This window comes from Aspergillus stella-maris, assembly GCF_047715825.1.
Source record: "Aspergillus stella-maris strain CBS 113639 unplaced genomic scaffold BDV14scaffold_2, whole genome shotgun sequence".
NCBI classification, from domain to species: domain Eukaryota; kingdom Fungi; phylum Ascomycota; class Eurotiomycetes; order Eurotiales; family Aspergillaceae; genus Aspergillus; species Aspergillus stella-maris.
This window is the reverse complement of record NW_027396796.1, coordinates 396208-412309: the sequence shown is the minus strand read 5'-3', so window position 1 is coordinate 412309 and position 16102 is coordinate 396208. Positions and strand designations below refer to the sequence as shown.

Sequence of the window (16102 nt, the reverse complement as noted above, 5' to 3'; positions counted from 1 at the left end):
CTATGAAGAGATCTTCATCGTGCTGGTTGAGGAGGTGAAGGACGATAAGTGATGAGATTCCGAAATAAACACAATGATCCATTATAGGATGCTGATATCATGCCCCTACTCCCAAACGCCATTTCACGTTAATTCGTCTTTGCAGAGAAACACCTCCCTGTAGACACAGCAGAAACAGCTCCATAGCAATTAGTCGTCCAGAAGAATGAGGATGGCGCAAATAGTGGGCTCCCCAATTCGGCCGCCTCCAAGGTATACAGTGCTCATACTCCGCGGAACTCATTCAGCAAAGCATCTGCATCGCATTGCGGGACAGATGAAGCGGCATCGCAGTGTCTATAACAGGTCCTGTATCAAGTCGTTTCACCAGATGCAGGAGAAGAACCTGAAACCTTCCATCAAACTTAAACCAGGACGCCGGTCGCCGACGGCCCTCGGCATCGGCCCGCCGATATGAAAAGTGACAGCAGCTAAGTCCGCATATCGTCGTTGACGCGGCCTCCTCTGCGCTCAATCTCGGCGATGAGCTCTTTCCGCTCCTGGATCTGTAGGTGGATGAAGTCAACCGTCTTCTTCAGCACGATGCTCTCGCTGCGCCCTTGGCCTTCAAGACCAGGGACAAGCTCCGTAAGGCGATCGAACCCTTCGCGTATTGCTGCGCGTCGCTTTTGCTCCGAGGCGATGTGATTGTTCTTCTTTTCTTGCTCTGTCAGACGAGGCTTATCCTTGTCGTTGGCCCCTGCCGTCCGCGATGAGTTGGTGGGTGTGGATGAGGAGCGATCATGTCGGTCGTCTGTGTTTGTTGATACGCTGACTCCGACGGGGGAATATGAGGGCTCGGAAGAGCTTGCAAGAATGGGAGGAGGTTGCGCGGATGGCATTGTGCCTGGTCTTTTTCAGAGGTCGAGGGGGAGCGAATGTAGCAAAAGAGGGGCGGGTCTCATGTGACGGTAAGTGTGACCGGGAGAAACAACGAGAGCAGAAGGAAACACGAAGATTTAAAAGAATATATAGAATGGACAATAGAACTGGTTGTACCGCTGAAGAGGAAAGGAGAGAAAGGATTGGAAGATGACGAGAGACTCAAAAGCAAAGAGACCAGCCAGGAACCGCAACATCTCAAATGCTCAAGATTGGGACAGCCATTGTCAAGACTCAAACCACTAGCGTGCGGAGAAGTCGACTCGTCCAGATCAACCCAAATCCCCAATTAATCCACCTGCAATCAAATTCCTAACGCCCGTCACTGGCTGAACACAGGCCAATTATTCATGCTCCATCCTCCAGAAACCGAAACGGTCTGAGGCAGGAAGATCCCCGACCTTGGCTTCTTCACGTCCGTTTTAGACCTGGGTGTATTAGGTTTGGCACTTGGATTAGACAGTACTTTGTTTTTTTTTTCAGCCCAAATAGCATGACGACTTGTTCCTCAACCTCAACAGTTGTTCTTTCGCAAATTGTTGCTTGCGATGAAATTGCGCTATCAAATAATAGGTAAAGATGGGTCGGTGTCTGTCTGCAAGCAATCGTGGGCCTATGACCTCATCTCCGCATACTTCGCTGCTACAAAAAGCCACCACTTTTTGACGTGAACACCGCTTCCCCTCACCAACAACATGGACCAGCAAGAGCCTCTGCGAGGCTCCTGCATGTGCGGGCGGAATCAATAACAAATACGCCTCCCCGGCAATGCTACTGACCATCCTCGGGTCTACTTTGACACCGGCAGGGACAATCGTACGTTCACGTCATGCCTTTCTGAAAGACGATTTACGCAAACTCACGGAATTGATGACTCCAGGGAAATCATACGGTTCTCCCCTCACTGCATGGCTACGAGTGCCTCTAAGTTGGTACGAATCGCATACGGAATCCTTCTTTCCTGATGAAACGCATACCACAATCCGTCGCACCTCTCGCCGAACCACGCACCACATACCCAGAGAGTGTTCTGCGGCTGCTGCGGATCGCCACTCACATACTGGAGTGAACATCTGCGTGAGGAAGCTGAACGTATGTCCGTGACCATTGGTAGCTTGTACGGTGATGATCAGCATATCCTGGAAGATTTGCAGCTTCTCCCGCGATGGGAGGAACCTGAGCCCTCTGGGACACTAGTGGAACGGCTAGCGGCTACGCCAGCACTTGTTACCTCTGCGTCTACTTCGTCGAATGTCCTTTCGCCATCAGAGGTATCTACACCTGGTCTCACTAGGCGTTATAGGCAGGGGACGATGGACGGAATTCCTTGGTTTGAGGAAATGATCGAAGGGAGTGGATTGGGCAAGTTGATTAAGAGGAGACGCGGTGCTGGCACAAGCGATGACAACTCGACCACTATAGAATGGGAGGTCAGTGAATGGACAAGCACAGGGCCAGAAGCAGAGGGCTCGGCAGCACAGGCTATGGGCAAGAGAAAAGGCGACGAGTTTACTGGTGTTGATGGTAGCTGACTGTTCAGGAACTAAAAAAAATTACCACTGCCAATCAGATATTGTGGAATACCGATTTCAACTTTGCTTCTTTCCGGGCCATCTCCAGAAGATGAACGAGAGAACGCACATTAACTGCTGGACAGGGAGAGAGACCAACTTCAATTCATTAATACTCTCTCAGAAGTATAGAAGATCTGCTTCATAGGTAGTATAGTCAGCAACAAAAATGGAAAATATGCTCAGTTGTTGTTTTGTATTCTAAGCACGTCCGGTGAAGGGAAACACAAATTGACACCCAGCCAAAGCAACACCCATGGATTCTTAATCAACACTTACACAACAATCCCGCTATATCCTTCTTATCTCCGTTTCCCCTCCCTTTCCATCTGGACAAATTCATGATTGTCCAAATAGTCTTCTAGATCAGCAAGTTGAAGTCCCTTCTCGGTCCACTGTTGTCGAGCCACGCTTCATCCTCATCCTCAAAGATGTCTCATCCAGATGATTCTCCCGAACAGGACGCTTCTGTTGATAGTCGCGTGCTAGCCGATGTTGACGATGCTGAGAGACGTGGTGACCATGCTCGCGTCACGCCAGAAGGTAATCTCCCTAAGTCCCCTATGCAATGGTACGACATGAAGTGGAAGAGTCAACTTTCGTTAGACAGACGAAGTACTGACAATCGTCGAATAGAATGCGAGACCCTTGTCATCCAACATGCAACCCAAATCCCCTTATCTGGTCACTCAAGTGCTCCCAATCACACTACGCTTCGCTACCCCAGTTTCAATAGAAACGGTGCGTTAATCCACGACCAGGCATACTAGCACGTGTGGCTAATATAGGCAAAGACATTCGACGGAACAGCAACCTGCCAACAGGCAACGGAACAAACGGCAGCCCTGACAGCCAATCATCGCTGGTGGATGAGAAAGATCCTCTGAGCTCCCGTATTCCTCGAGTCGCCGCTTTGAAGCAAGCAGCCATTGCGTCCGCCGCAAAAGGAAATCGAGCCGGAAGTTCTATACCCATCGCCATAAAGAGACATAGCGCAGAAGGACTGGGTACCAATACACAGGTTAGACAGAGTGAGCCTTCCCCAAATGGGATCCGACTGGTTGAGAAACCTCGGGGTCCTCGTCCTCGTCCGCATACAGAGCAGGCTGCCTTTACCATTCCTGAGTCTTCGCAGAGGACAGAGAAGGCTACAGAATCAACTCCCCCGTCTGCGTCGCGCTCATCAGTTAGCAGCTGGGACTTCCGTGAAGATGATGAGCCTGAGAAACCTGCCACTGTCTTCACGGGTGAGTATCGGACTCGCATCTTAGGCATTCCCGGCCACCATAGCCCGAGACCTACCTTGAGGATCGCATCCTCAGCTGAGAATCTTATTATGGGAGAAACTTCTTCAGAGTTGCCGAGTAACACCGACACCAACAAGGCAAGCCCTTCTTTGAGACAACGCTTGAGTAGGCTGGCCCCGGGTACTCCGAAAGGATCCAACAGTCCAAAGACAGCTCCCGCATCAAAAGGAATTCTAGGATCAACGGCCAGTACCAGTGATAGCCAGAATGATAGTCCTACTTCTCGGAACTTTTGTCGTCCCAAAACCTCTCTGGAGGCCATTGCGAAAAGGGACATCAGTGCCAAAGAGATGTCGATCTCGCGAAAGTCTGTCAGCAGCAGACCCAGCATCCATAGTCTTTTCTCTCCCAGTCCGAAAGCCCTGGGAAGCGACGAAGAACCAAATGTACCGAAAATACCAGACCAATATTCTTCTAAGAGTGTGCGGCGGCTTTCGGCCGTTATCCTTGCGGCTCCTGCGACTTCTGCGACTTTTGCGTCGCAGAGCAAAGATGGCCCTTCGGCTTCTGCATCAGAGGTTTCGCAGATCCCCAGAACTGCAATCAAAGTTGGTCCGATGAATCTACATCCACCCCGAACTTCTTCACTCCAGGCGTTATCTGAATTAGCCAATGGTCCTGGTTCCGAAGGCAGCTCTGCTGCAGTCCCTGGCGGGGAGCGCTCCAGTGGGACGAAGGGCTTGAAACGAAATGTGACATTCAATAATCTCACGCCCCCAGCTTGGGACAATGATCAATTCAACGTAAGCCCTGATAAGTTTAGACTTCCTGAGTCCAGAGGCAATCATCTCCTTGGTAGCTTTCGCAACATCTTCAGGTCCCGAAGTGGCGCTTCTGACAAGGATCGTGTCAAAGCTGCGGAGAACAGTGCACCAGCTGCTTCTAATGGAATCCAAGCTCCCAATGGGGACAAAGCTACGGCAAAAGAGCAACATATTGCTAATGACTGCGACAGAAGCACTAAGCCAAAGTCAAAGCACACCCGGATCTCCAGTGGAGTAAGCTGGAACAGAAGCCGCAACCCTAAAGCCGTGACTGAGTCACCTGGGACCTCAACTCCATGTGAGCCCCGTTTATTAGCGCCGCCACATCGACTCCCTGATGGCAACATACCTTCATTTGCGCGGCCTACAAGGTCAACACGTACAGAGGCTAGCCCCAGTCTTAAGGGGCCGACATCGCTCACCCGCGACACCAACACACGCAGGTCCCAAGTACGCACAGCTTCGACCGGAAGTCCTCAACGGTTGACCCGTGGATCTAGGCGGAATACAGGCAGCATACTGGTGCTTCATTCTCAGCAGGAAGAAACTCAGTCTTCAGATAGTCATTCGGAGAAGAGGGCTGCGGCTAAGGATGAACCAATTGACAACATACCAAAGAACTTAGACATCTTCCACGGTTGCTTGGAAACGCTCTGCAAGAAAATTGGAGAAGCACCCACATCCCTGGAGAGAGACCGACATATTCGTGTAAGTTTTGTGCCTCCATTCAAACATATGTTGTAACTCCCTTTAACGACAAGTTTTATAGCTTGCGCTCAGGTTGCAACAGCAGCTGGGTGATTACCAGAGCATAGAAAAGACAGCATTGGAGGCCAAATCATTGGCAAAGGAAAAGCTGTTGGAGAAAACGGCTGCCGAAGAGTCCCTCAACACCAGCCTAGAGGAAGCCCAGGCGCAGCTCAAAGACGACTGAAGCTAGGGCTCCTCTCCCAGAGGAACAGCCTACTGCCTCAGGCAAAGTTCTCTTGGACCCTGAATGCACTGCTTTGAGTCACCTTTCTCTTACTTTTATTGCTACGTCTCATCGACGAATTCTCTGCGCAGGAAGTCCTGTCGTCCAACTATGGAACAACCAAGAACGTCAGGTAAACCACGGATCTCGGTCATGATACATACCTCGTGGTTCCCATTTTCGACCAATGTAATCAAAATGAGAGAACAAAATTGTGAGAAGCGCTGTCATGTATGGCCAATGTGTTTCTATTTCATTGTTGCCGATGTGTTTCGGCTATTTAAGGGGACAAAGACGGCAGATATAACAAAGGATTGCAAGTGAATATGGGGACAAGCAGTTAGCTCAAGAGTTCTAATGCGTAATGTCAAATCAAATTGCTTCTTGTCATGGCCTCACCATTCGGGTGATATGTGAGTGAATGCCAGCCTGCCTCAGCTAGGTAGTAACTCTTCTGGTACATGCTGGGAAGACAAATTTACTGCAAATCGAGGGCAATGGAAGCGGCATTGTACAATGACAGAGGCAAACAAGAGGCTTTCTTTGTTTGATCCAACGGTTCTTCTTCGGAGCTTATTACTCAACAAACAATGGAGTGAGAAATTTACAGATGCCATTCACTTCTAGACCACCATGTGGCTTCTGTCCAAACATCATGAACACACTCTACCAATTCATAAAACCAAGTTGACGGAAGCAAAGGCCAGGTCTGCCTCTTCACTCTCAAGCAGCTTGACTACTTAAACTCGGTTCCCCGTGTTTTAGCATTGTAACGGCCAAGTCAGCTGGGCAACAGACGTGCCTGCGTTATTGAGCACATTCGCCTGCCCACAACCACAACCACCACCGTTACCGCTACAACACCTTCCTTCCTCTTCCTCCATCATGTCCGACTCAGATCGATTCAAGTCGGTCCACCCTAAATCAAAGGCACCAAAGAAATCGAAGAATCCAGCTATGGGCAAGGGTCACAGATACCAGAGAAGCTCGGTATGTACAAGCACTGCCTCTATCCTGCCCAGCGACATGGACTTTGTCCTTTACTTTGAGGCGCAAGCTGAAAGAGGCGCTAATTTGTGTTCAAAGAGCGGTGCGCCTTTCAACTCAGCTCATAGAAAGAGAAATTTTGCCCCGCGCAACGCATCAACTCAGTTCCACTACCCTCGAGACGGCTCCTTCGATGCACACCCAAACCAGCGATATGGCTTCGCACCTCAGGGGTCCCATCCTCCTCCTCCACCCCCTCCTCCTCATGCCTGGCAGTGGCATCCGCACCACCCTCATCACCTAGGCCGATTCCCTCCAGTCGGTAGCCCACCCCCAAGACCTTTCGATACCACCCCGCCAGCTATCCCGTATGACTTTCCACATCCGCCTCCACACCCACAACCATTTTACCCCCCGGCGCCGTATGTAGCGGACCGGGGATTCGGCGGCCCGATCAGAAGATCGGCAGATCATGATTACCACGAGTACCAGAACAGACTGTTCCTAGACGAGTACCGATTCCCTGGCCCGCACCAGGTAAGGCCGAATCCGCCATTCGGGGATAAATCTTTAATGGACGTCATCTTCCCGCAGGCCTACCAGCCACCTCATGTCGGTCCGGCTTTCGAACATCATCTCGAGAGGCCATGGAGAGGAGAGAACGTTTCCGAGATGGAAGAAAGGCCTTTAGCTCGGGCTGCTCAGCTTCGCGGAGACGCGCCGGAGTTTGTCCCGCACTGGAAGTCTCCTGCCAATGAGGAACCTGTTCCTGAACCGAAGGCAAAGGAACCTTGCTGGCTTGTGGTCAGCAGTTCTTGAAGGGCTGGCATCTCGAGAGTGTCCACGATAGTCAATGAGGGTTTGAAGCTTTGATTGTCAATGGGACAATGGTTGCATATCGGGATTTGTTCATTCCTCAACTTTTGTATCTTTCTTCTTTGCGTGCTCTTTTCCGAATATGTTTTTAATGCTGGCCTGCCCTTCTTCATTATGATTCCGCGTTTTTGATAGTTTTCATCTTAAGGTTGCAGAGGTTAATGCACGCTTAATCATTATTTGAAAGCTGCTTGTGAAGAGTAGGACCCAACGCTGGGCTGTATGGTTCAAATCCCGGGCTCGGACCGAAGCCCATACCACCTAGGTAACTTTAGGTTGGGGAGCTAAGCAGATTCGCGCAGTGGAGCCTTAGTCCGGGTTGGATCTGAATCGCCCAAGAACACCTCCACCTCAGCTGGCGCCCATTCTCACTTTCCTCCAAAGGCATCCCCCGCCTGCTCGTATTCTTTCCTCCGGGGAGTTTGAACTTGTCCCTGACCCTTGTCAATGCCATTCTCGTCTTCAGTCTCCTTCAGCAATCTTCACTTCCATCAGAGAATGTTATTCTGTACACCCGATGGAAGGGAAATCAGTTCCAGATGTTCCGGTTGACCGGGTCACAGATCTTCTTTACGACCCACTAGCCTCACGATCGTCCAAAGATTTGAGTTCCTCGACTCATTATCGCTACTCGGAATTTGCTATTACTGCTGGTGGGACCTTAAGCTAAAGAATAAGGACCACACACTAGCAGAATGCTTCAAGCACGATGACGAGCAGAGCGCACAAACAGATCAAGAAGAAGGTCTGAGGGTCAAGACTCAAGACCCAAGGAGTTCCGGAAAAACGCCGAAAAAAGACGCAACTTACTTGGGCTGGATCACGGATGGAGCCTTGCCAGGAGAAATGCGGTTAATCGCTTACACAGCGTGCAGGCCCCTTGAGTTCCAACACCAAGCCTGGCTGTGAGGTTGCCACGCCAGCACGCTGGTTGCGTTTTGCACTGTGGTCAGACAGTCAGACCAAGCTGTCAACTCAGCCTCAGCCTTGCCCTTCTAGCGGCTTAAAGCTTTCTTCCCCAAACCCCAAAGCATGTTGATTACTCGTTGGCCAAGAACCACGACACCTCGCAAGCGTCCATCCTTGAGATTCCTTTGCGCTGGATCGACCCGCTCCTGGAAGTGATCCACCGAGCCCTTGCCCTGGCTTCCTATAGACCCAACTGATCGACAGTCAACTTTTACCCAGTTTGGGCAGAAGATATGGATGTCTCATCCGGATGGCCCTTTGGTGGGATGCCTGGTTGTTGTCCTTGCACTGCCGGTGGGTTCTATTTTTTTTTATTTTGCCTTTCCTGCAGCGAGGAGCGGCATATGCATGTCCGCTGTCCTTCGTGACGAAGGTTATTTATCTCACACTCTCGCCCGTCCGGGGAAGCAGTAGTGACTGCCCATATCGTCGATTTGGTCGCTCCTTCGCTTGAGCATCATGGGCTTCTTTCGGCGTGGCTTGGCGTTGACCGCCTCCCTTCTGCACTTGATACCCTTTGCCCATGGCTACGGTCAAAGTGTCAAGGCGACCGGCAACACGGTCTCCTTCCAGGTTAACCTGACTTGGGAGGACTCGCAACCTGCGGGGATTTCCCGAAAGATGATACTATCCAACGGACAATTCCCAGCACCGGCGCTGAACTTGAAGCAAGGAGATGATGTCGAATTCTTGGTCAACAATGATATGCCATTCTCAACCACAATCCACTTCCACGGTACTTCCTCCGAATTCATCTTACCTAGGAAAATTAGTCCGTTAGGTTCTAACATTCGCTGTACCAGGAATTGAACAATACAACACTCCCTGGTCTGATGGTGTACCGGGTCTGTCCCAACGACCTATTCCCCCTGGAGGATCATTCCTGTACAAATGGCGCGCGACAAACTATGGAATCTACTTCTATCATGCGCATACACGGGGTCAGCAAGAGGATGGTCTCTATGGCGCGATCCATATTCTGCCTGATGAAGCTCTTGAAAAGCCATTCTCGTTGATTTCAGATGACCAAACGGAGCTGGAAGCTATGGAGAAGGCCGAGAGCAAATCCACTCCCATTTTCCTGTCGGACGTACGAGCACTGACTGCCGAGGAACTCTGGGAGGCCGAGATAGCTATGGGACGCGATGCATTGTGCGCAAATGCTTTATTGGTTAATGGCAAGGGATCAGTGACCTGCCTGGGTCAGGAGACTCTAGACCAGGTGACCACCACTGCGATGAAGGGTGTACTGGGGAACCAGAGCTTGACCGACATAGGGTATGGTACAGCCTGTCTAGGATGCGCAGTATAGCACACTAAACTAACTTGCCCAGATGTCTCCCACCGACTAATTCACTTGCGCAAGGAACATTTGCACACAACATCAGCGCTATCCCTCCGACCGTATTCTCTGGTTGTGTACCAAGCCAAGCGCTGACGGAACGACTGTATGCTAATGCCACCCAAACGTACGTCAGTTACGACCTTATCAGCGCTGCGTTCGTTTCAACAATAACATACTCCATCGATGAGCATCCCATGTATGTGTACGCAATCGATGGTGAATATATCGAGCCGGTTCTAGTGGATGCGATTACTATCACCAACGGTGCCAGATTTTCCGTCCTGGTCAAACTCGATAAGCCAGCAGGCGACTACACGATTCGCGTCGCGAACTCGGGAGTCAATCAAGTCCTGCAAGGCACTGCTTCATTGACTTATCAGAACGGTGGTGAGCCCCAGCAGCAGCCTTCGGAGCCATCGATCGATCTTGTTGGAGCACTCACATCGCCCAACTACACCCTTCTCAACGAATCGTTGGTTGTCCCGCTACAAGCGCACAACGTTGCTCATGTTCCAGTCGCTCAGACACGTGTGCTATCGCTCGGGCACTACAATGCCTCATACACCTGGACCATGGGCAATGCAAGCTTCCCTTTGTCCCTGGAAGAAGCATCGCCGCTCCTTTTCTTCCCCAAGACCAGGCGCGAAAACCTCACTATTGCCACACAAAACGGGACATGGGTCGACATCATCTTTGATGTTACGAACCCGCTTCAGCCTCCTCACCCCATTCACAAGCACTCCAACAAGTTCTTCGTCATCGGGCAAGGTGAGGGCAAGTGGAACTACACCTCTGTTGCGGAAGCAGTTAAGCATATTCCCGAGAGCTTTAATTTTGAGACTCCTCAGATTAGAGACTCCTATGCGACACTCCCGGCTGCGACTGGCCCCACTTGGCTTGCAATTCGGTACCATGTTGTTAACCCTGGGGCCTTCTTGCTGCACTGCCATATCCAGATCCATCAGAGCGGAGGAATGGCTATCGCGTTGCTGGATGGTATTGATGAGTGGCCTGACATTCCAGAGGAGTATCAGCTGGTGGAGATAAATTGGAGAGGGGTTCCATCATTAACTTGAAGGACATTACGTCTGGCGTTTGACGAACAGCGATAACTGTGCGTAATACTTAATACATACACCACATACTGAGAATATACAGTTGATATACTCAGCGTATTCAATTGTGAATGTATAAGTCACATGACTCTTACCATCCAGGAAGGAGCGCCACAGCACGGGCCAAAGTTTGTGCCCGAGGAGCAAAGCAACCCCTGACCCAGCCACTGACGATGGATTCTGGGGTCTCCCCCGCTGATGCTTGCGCACGGCCACGTATGGCCCCTGCGAAAGGCCAGAGAAGGCCTCTCCCATGCAAAGATTCTGACTCTGTCTCTCGACCTCGGATGTCAGTCGTCACTTGTCAGCCAGCGCTATCCCCGCACTGGTTAGCAAGCAGGTCCCGCTTTCGCACTGCTTACCCTTTCTTCTCTCCTCTGCCCGTCTGGACTGCAATCTGCATCGTGCCACACTCCCTGCTTGCCCATTCTGAGCATACTCTGCGTATTATTATCATTCCTCGCCGAATCCTCCAGTCTTCAGGACCAGCCCGCGGCTCGTCGCGAGCCCCGCCAACCGTTCGGTCGGTCGGTCTCGGTCCAGTCGGCAGTGAAACCCTGACCAGATCTAGCCAGATCAATTCGATCAAACTCAGGCCATGGTCTTCTGCGGCAAGCCCAGCAAAGGGTGCGGCGAGTGCCGATCGCGCAAGATCCGGTGCGATCAGGGCCTCCCGTCTTGCTCGCAGTGCGCTAAGGGGAATCGGCCTTGCCCGGGTTACCGAGATGAATTGTCGCTTATGTTTCGGGATGAGAGTCAGCAGGTTGTAAGGAAGGCGAAGACTGGTTCGTCGGGAAGGAGGTCGACTAAGCGGGCTGGCGGTGCTTCTGCTGCTGGGGATCGCCCTGCTGCTGCTAATGCTAGGAAAGCTGCCGGTTCCGCTGCGTCTAAGTCTACGTCCACGTCCACGACCGGTCCTTCATCGGGATCTAAGGGTAAGGCTGCGGCTACATCGAAGAAATCCCCTGCCGCCTCAGAGTCGCACAGCAGCAGCAGCCCGGGATTTTCGGTCTCGTCGTCATTCGGCAAGGGTGAGGGGAGTTCTGTGACCGAGTCGCCGTCCATACATACAACGAGCGACTTCTCGGACTTTAATGATATCGAAGAGGTGCTTATCAACGGGGAGCAATTGCAACTGCAACAACTTGCCTGTACACACTGGAAGGTGCAGCCGTCATGGCAGCTGACGACAGATGAAGCGGTCAATTACTTCCTTCGGCATAATGTATGGCCTGGAGCGATATTTATGATGAATTTCGAGCTCAAGTCACCCGGCAACCCGACCGCTACGCCCAGCGAACAGGCGCAGATGGCTGCGCTTGTGTCTGTGGGCACGGCTATGCTGTCGCGGGTGCGACGATCCGAGTCCCTGAAGCTGCAAGCTGAGCAGGAGTATGGCCATGCGCTGAAGCTTCTTACACGTGCATTCTCAATCGAGAAGGAGTCTAGGGAGAATTCAACACTCTCGGCGGTTTTGTTGTTGGCTATTTTCGAGGTATGCTTTCGTCTATTTCTCCGCGGATGATCCAAGCTAATTGGCATTAGGTGATTACGAGTCGTTCGATAAAAAGCATAGAGAAGTGGACGAGTCATATATATGGAGCAGCAGCACTACTCGAGCTACGAGGCCCTGAACACCTCCAGAGCGAGGAAGGATTGAAGCTCTTTGTTCAGTTGAGATTCCAAATCGTACGTCGTGCTTCCTCCAAAGCCGACAAGCAATGCTAACCATACATAGATTATCAGCTGTCTCCAAAGAGGAATGCCAGTACCAAAATCGCTATTAGAATGCACCAAGATCGCGATGTATCTACGGCCACAAGTAGATGCGTACTGCGACCGTCTAATCTGTATAACGGGGAAGCTTGCAAATCTGCGAGCGGGCATCATCCATACCAAGACCCTGACGGACGCAAATGAGATATTGTCTGCCGCTTACAGCTTGGAAGCAGAGCTGTTAGCTTGGGTCGCTGCTGGGCCGCCCGAGTTCGTTTACACAACATATGAATGCTCGTCACTCGAGCAATGGGTCAGGATGTTTGGAAACAAGCCCTTCCCCTACAACCACCAATACCACGTCTATCGCGATCTCTGGATCTGCCATACGTGGAATCAATACCGAGCATCGCGGATGATTGTTTGTGAGATCATCCTCAGCTGTCTTCGCCGTCTTTCCGCCGCTTCTCCGACGATGGCCATGACTAAAGAGCTCCAGAACCACTGCGCCCAGATCCGCAACGTGACTCGCGAGCTGGCAGGTGATATCTGCGCCAGTGCGGCGTACCATCTAGGCGTAGAGGACTCACCGGCATCCGCATCATCATTCACCGTGCCCACCAACTACTGCTACGTTGGTGGAATGCTCCTCTTGTGGCCGCTGACGCTTGCCGGTGGCATAGAGGCTAAGGGCCACCCATTGCGCATGTGGACACGAGAGTGTTTGCGGCTGATCGGGCACGGCATTGGCATTGACCAAGCCCTAGCGCTTATTGATGTTCTAGACGAAGAAGCGGGGGTCTTTGAAGGCATGGAGGAAACGGAGTCAGGAGTAAAGTTCCGAGCGGACGACGCGAGCGCTCAGAACAAGGTTCTGGTCGTGACTTGGAATGTTTGACCGGATTTCATGATTTGCCGATTTTTCACAATATACCAATTTGTTTATCGATGGGTTAATGAACATTTGACTTGGCAGGGCTGTGCATAGTATGTACCCTGGGTCATGGATAAGGGTATGGGGTTTCGGGCGTAATGAATGACGAATAATATTCCTTTCGGTACATAGTCAAGGGAACTGCAGATATCCAAATGTTACAGTTCAAGGTTGATTTTCGGGGTTTCAAATGCTTGACCATTTTCTTTGGGTAAGGCTGACTCTCGACAAGAGGCTGTAAAGCCGGGGAGCTGTGGTAGGGCAGACCAGCATTGTTGCGTGCTCCGCCACCTTGTCTCCCCAATCAGTCCTGACACAGCCTTGTCACACAACCTTAAGCACAACGTTCACAGCCCGTTATGCATCCACCCGATTATCAATGAAGTTTTAATCACCGGGTCTTTACTCTCATCCTAGACCGAATGCTGAAAGCAGCGCAGTTGAATGTGTCATTGATATCCGAGACAATGCCGCGCGAATAATGCCTTGAGAGAGCCTTACGAGAGTATGAAAGGATCGCTTGGGCATATAAGCACAGACGTAGACGCAGATAATCTGAGCCTTAGGCAAGACCTAAGGCATTCATGCAGCTTCAGCATCTAAACACGGATAGCTACAGTGAATACCTGATTTGGGTGTCATAACTACTGTTTGTTTGCATCTTGACTTCCATTACCTGGGAACTTTTTTCCTACTTCACTTTCGAACCCAAACTTGACTCACCTCGGTCTCAACCTCAGAGTATATTTGGAAATGTTTTCCTTCCAGAAAATCTTCTCTTCTTCATCTTCCCGCTCCTCAACAACTTCTTCATCCACAACCAAGAACATGGGGAACTGTCATTCTTCACAAGATACCCGCGGTCAGCAGGAGTTCCCTGCTCACCCCAGATCTATCGGTGCAACGCATGCAGCTCCAGCTCCACCACCGTCTAAGGGGTTTTCCAAGCAGCCAAGCTCAGACATGTGGTCACCACCCCCCTACACCAGCACAACCGCAACCACTCCCATGCCCGAATCCTCAACCTCAACCTCAGCATCAGGCTTCACTCCCAACGACACACAATATGCCTTCCTAAGCACCTTCGACACCGTCTTCCTTGTCGACGACAGCACAAGCATGCACGGCAAACGCTGGCGCGAAGCCGAAGACGCCCTCGCCGCCATCGCCCCCATCTGCACGCACTACGACGCCGACGGAATAGACATCTACTTCCTGAACCACCGCAACAAGAGCCTCCTCGGAGTCAACTCCGGTTCCTCAGCGGGCGGGTACACGAACGTCACCGATGCCGCGGGCGTGCGCGAGATCTTCAAGTCTGTGCGTCCGTCTGGAGCGACGCCTGTCGGGACAAGACTGCATAACATCCTCAAGCCTTATATGCGTGAGCTGAGCAAGTTGACGGCTCAAGGAAAGGAGAGCGAAATAAAACCGTTGAATATCATCGTTATCACCGATGGTGTCTTCACGGATGATGCGGAGAGTATCATTGTTAATGTTGCGAGACAGCTCGATCACCCGGGAGTTCAGGCTGTGCCCTGGCAAGTTGGCATTCAGTTCTTCCAGGTCGGTGATGATCGTGCGGCGATGGAGTACCTGCAGTCGCTTGATGACGAACTTACCAAGAGACGGAGCTATGATGGGATTAGGGACATTGTTGATACGGTGCCGTGGAAGGGGGAGCGCGGGCAGGTGCTCAATGCTGATGGTATACTGAAGTGTGTTTTGGGGGCTGTGAACAAGAAGTATGACAAGAAGGAGGCTGCGCGTTAAGGCTGTCTGTCTCAACGCTCGATGCATGGCTAGGTGTTTAGGCGTATAGCTGGCTATCGTTTTCTTTTTTTCATTGTCTTTGCTCATTTGGCTTGTTGATGTTTTTTCTCTTATGTCAGAGTCAGGTCCACAGGACTGAAGGTAAATTGCGCGTTATTCTGATGATTGTTCTTGATACCAAATTACCAATGTCACTGATCTTTGCTCCTATTTAATCTCACCTCCAGTTCAAATACCAAGATCAAATCAAATCGTAGCATACTCTATAGAATCAGCGGTGTCGCTAAGCGCTGGCCTGAAATTGGGCTGACCGTCACTCTAAACAAATAAAGTCATACTGATGTTGCAGCGCCAGGAATAAGAAGATGACACCTGAAACAATAATAGTCGGCAAACCCAATATTGCGATAATCTGACTGGGCCGAAATATTAGCAATTTGCTTAGCGTCAGGGGAATTCTGCCGGTTCTTGGAGTCTGATTGGCAGGTTACTGGACCCCAGGCACCGCGGAGAGAAAAGATCTCCAGCCAGTCCGAGCGCTCGTTCGTCCCTTCTGGTGTTCTGCGCAGCGCCTCGTTTCTGAGTTTGTTTGATGAATGATTCTTCTCTCGACCAATATTCAGCAATAATGGGCTGTTGGACGACCTCAGCTGCAATTTCAGGTATTGCTGGACTGTCAGCCACAGTTGCTACTTGCAACAACAACAACATGGCAACCATGCCCGACGCAAGGAAGCGGCCTCATTATGATGATTCCCGTCAGGCTCCAGAGAGCTCCCCACTGAGTCCACTGACTCTTTAAGCGCCCAGCTAACGCTCTTAGTCTCCCAGACTACGCCCGTTTATCTCTG

General features: G+C 51.2%; 6 protein-coding genes across 6 annotated transcripts; 5 read left to right on the top strand and 1 right to left on the bottom strand.

Annotated features, from left to right (window-relative positions):
• Positions 1-377: 377 nt before the first annotated feature.
• Positions 378-1141, bottom strand: BDV14DRAFT_42407 (uncharacterized protein). Its single transcript, XM_073776740.1, has one exon. It carries the CDS (start codon positions 879-881, stop codon positions 471-473), a length of 411 nt encoding a protein of 136 aa, XP_073633324.1. The 5' UTR covers positions 882-1141; the 3' UTR covers positions 378-470.
• Positions 1142-1859: 718 nt separating this feature from the next.
• Positions 1860-2551, top strand: BDV14DRAFT_42478 (uncharacterized protein). Its single transcript, XM_073776742.1, has one exon. It carries the CDS (start codon positions 2016-2018, stop codon positions 2451-2453), a length of 438 nt encoding a protein of 145 aa, XP_073633323.1. The 5' UTR covers positions 1860-2015; the 3' UTR covers positions 2454-2551.
• A 372-nt stretch (positions 2552-2923) lies between these two features.
• Positions 2924-5497, top strand: BDV14DRAFT_195055 (uncharacterized protein; the record flags this gene model as incomplete). The annotated part of the gene is made up of 4 exons (XM_073772088.1): positions 2924-3035; positions 3129-3233; positions 3287-5271; positions 5333-5497. The coding sequence occupies 4 exons, from the start codon at positions 2924-2926 to the stop codon at positions 5495-5497; spliced, it is 2367 nt and encodes a 788-aa protein (XP_073633322.1).
• Positions 5498-8085: 2588 nt separating this feature from the next.
• Positions 8086-11108, top strand: BDV14DRAFT_42383 (multicopper oxidase). The gene is made up of 3 exons (XM_073776739.1): positions 8086-9104; positions 9172-9646; positions 9703-11108. The coding sequence occupies exons 1-3, from the start codon at positions 8828-8830 to the stop codon at positions 10787-10789; spliced, it is 1839 nt and encodes a 612-aa protein (XP_073633321.1). The 5' UTR covers positions 8086-8827; the 3' UTR covers positions 10790-11108.
• On the top strand, positions 11109-14044 carry BDV14DRAFT_42372 (Zn(II)2Cys6 transcription factor). The gene is made up of 3 exons (XM_073776738.1): positions 11109-12323; positions 12374-12517; positions 12567-14044. The coding sequence occupies exons 1-3, from the start codon at positions 11427-11429 to the stop codon at positions 13440-13442; spliced, it is 1917 nt and encodes a 638-aa protein (XP_073633320.1). The 5' UTR covers positions 11109-11426; the 3' UTR covers positions 13443-14044.
• Positions 14045-14306: 262 nt separating this feature from the next.
• On the top strand, positions 14307-15251 carry BDV14DRAFT_195051 (uncharacterized protein; the record flags this gene model as incomplete). Its single annotated transcript, XM_073772087.1, has 1 exon — positions 14307-15251. One exon carries the CDS (start codon positions 14307-14309, stop codon positions 15249-15251), a length of 945 nt encoding a protein of 314 aa, XP_073633319.1.
• Between the last annotated feature and the right edge of the window lie 851 nt (positions 15252-16102).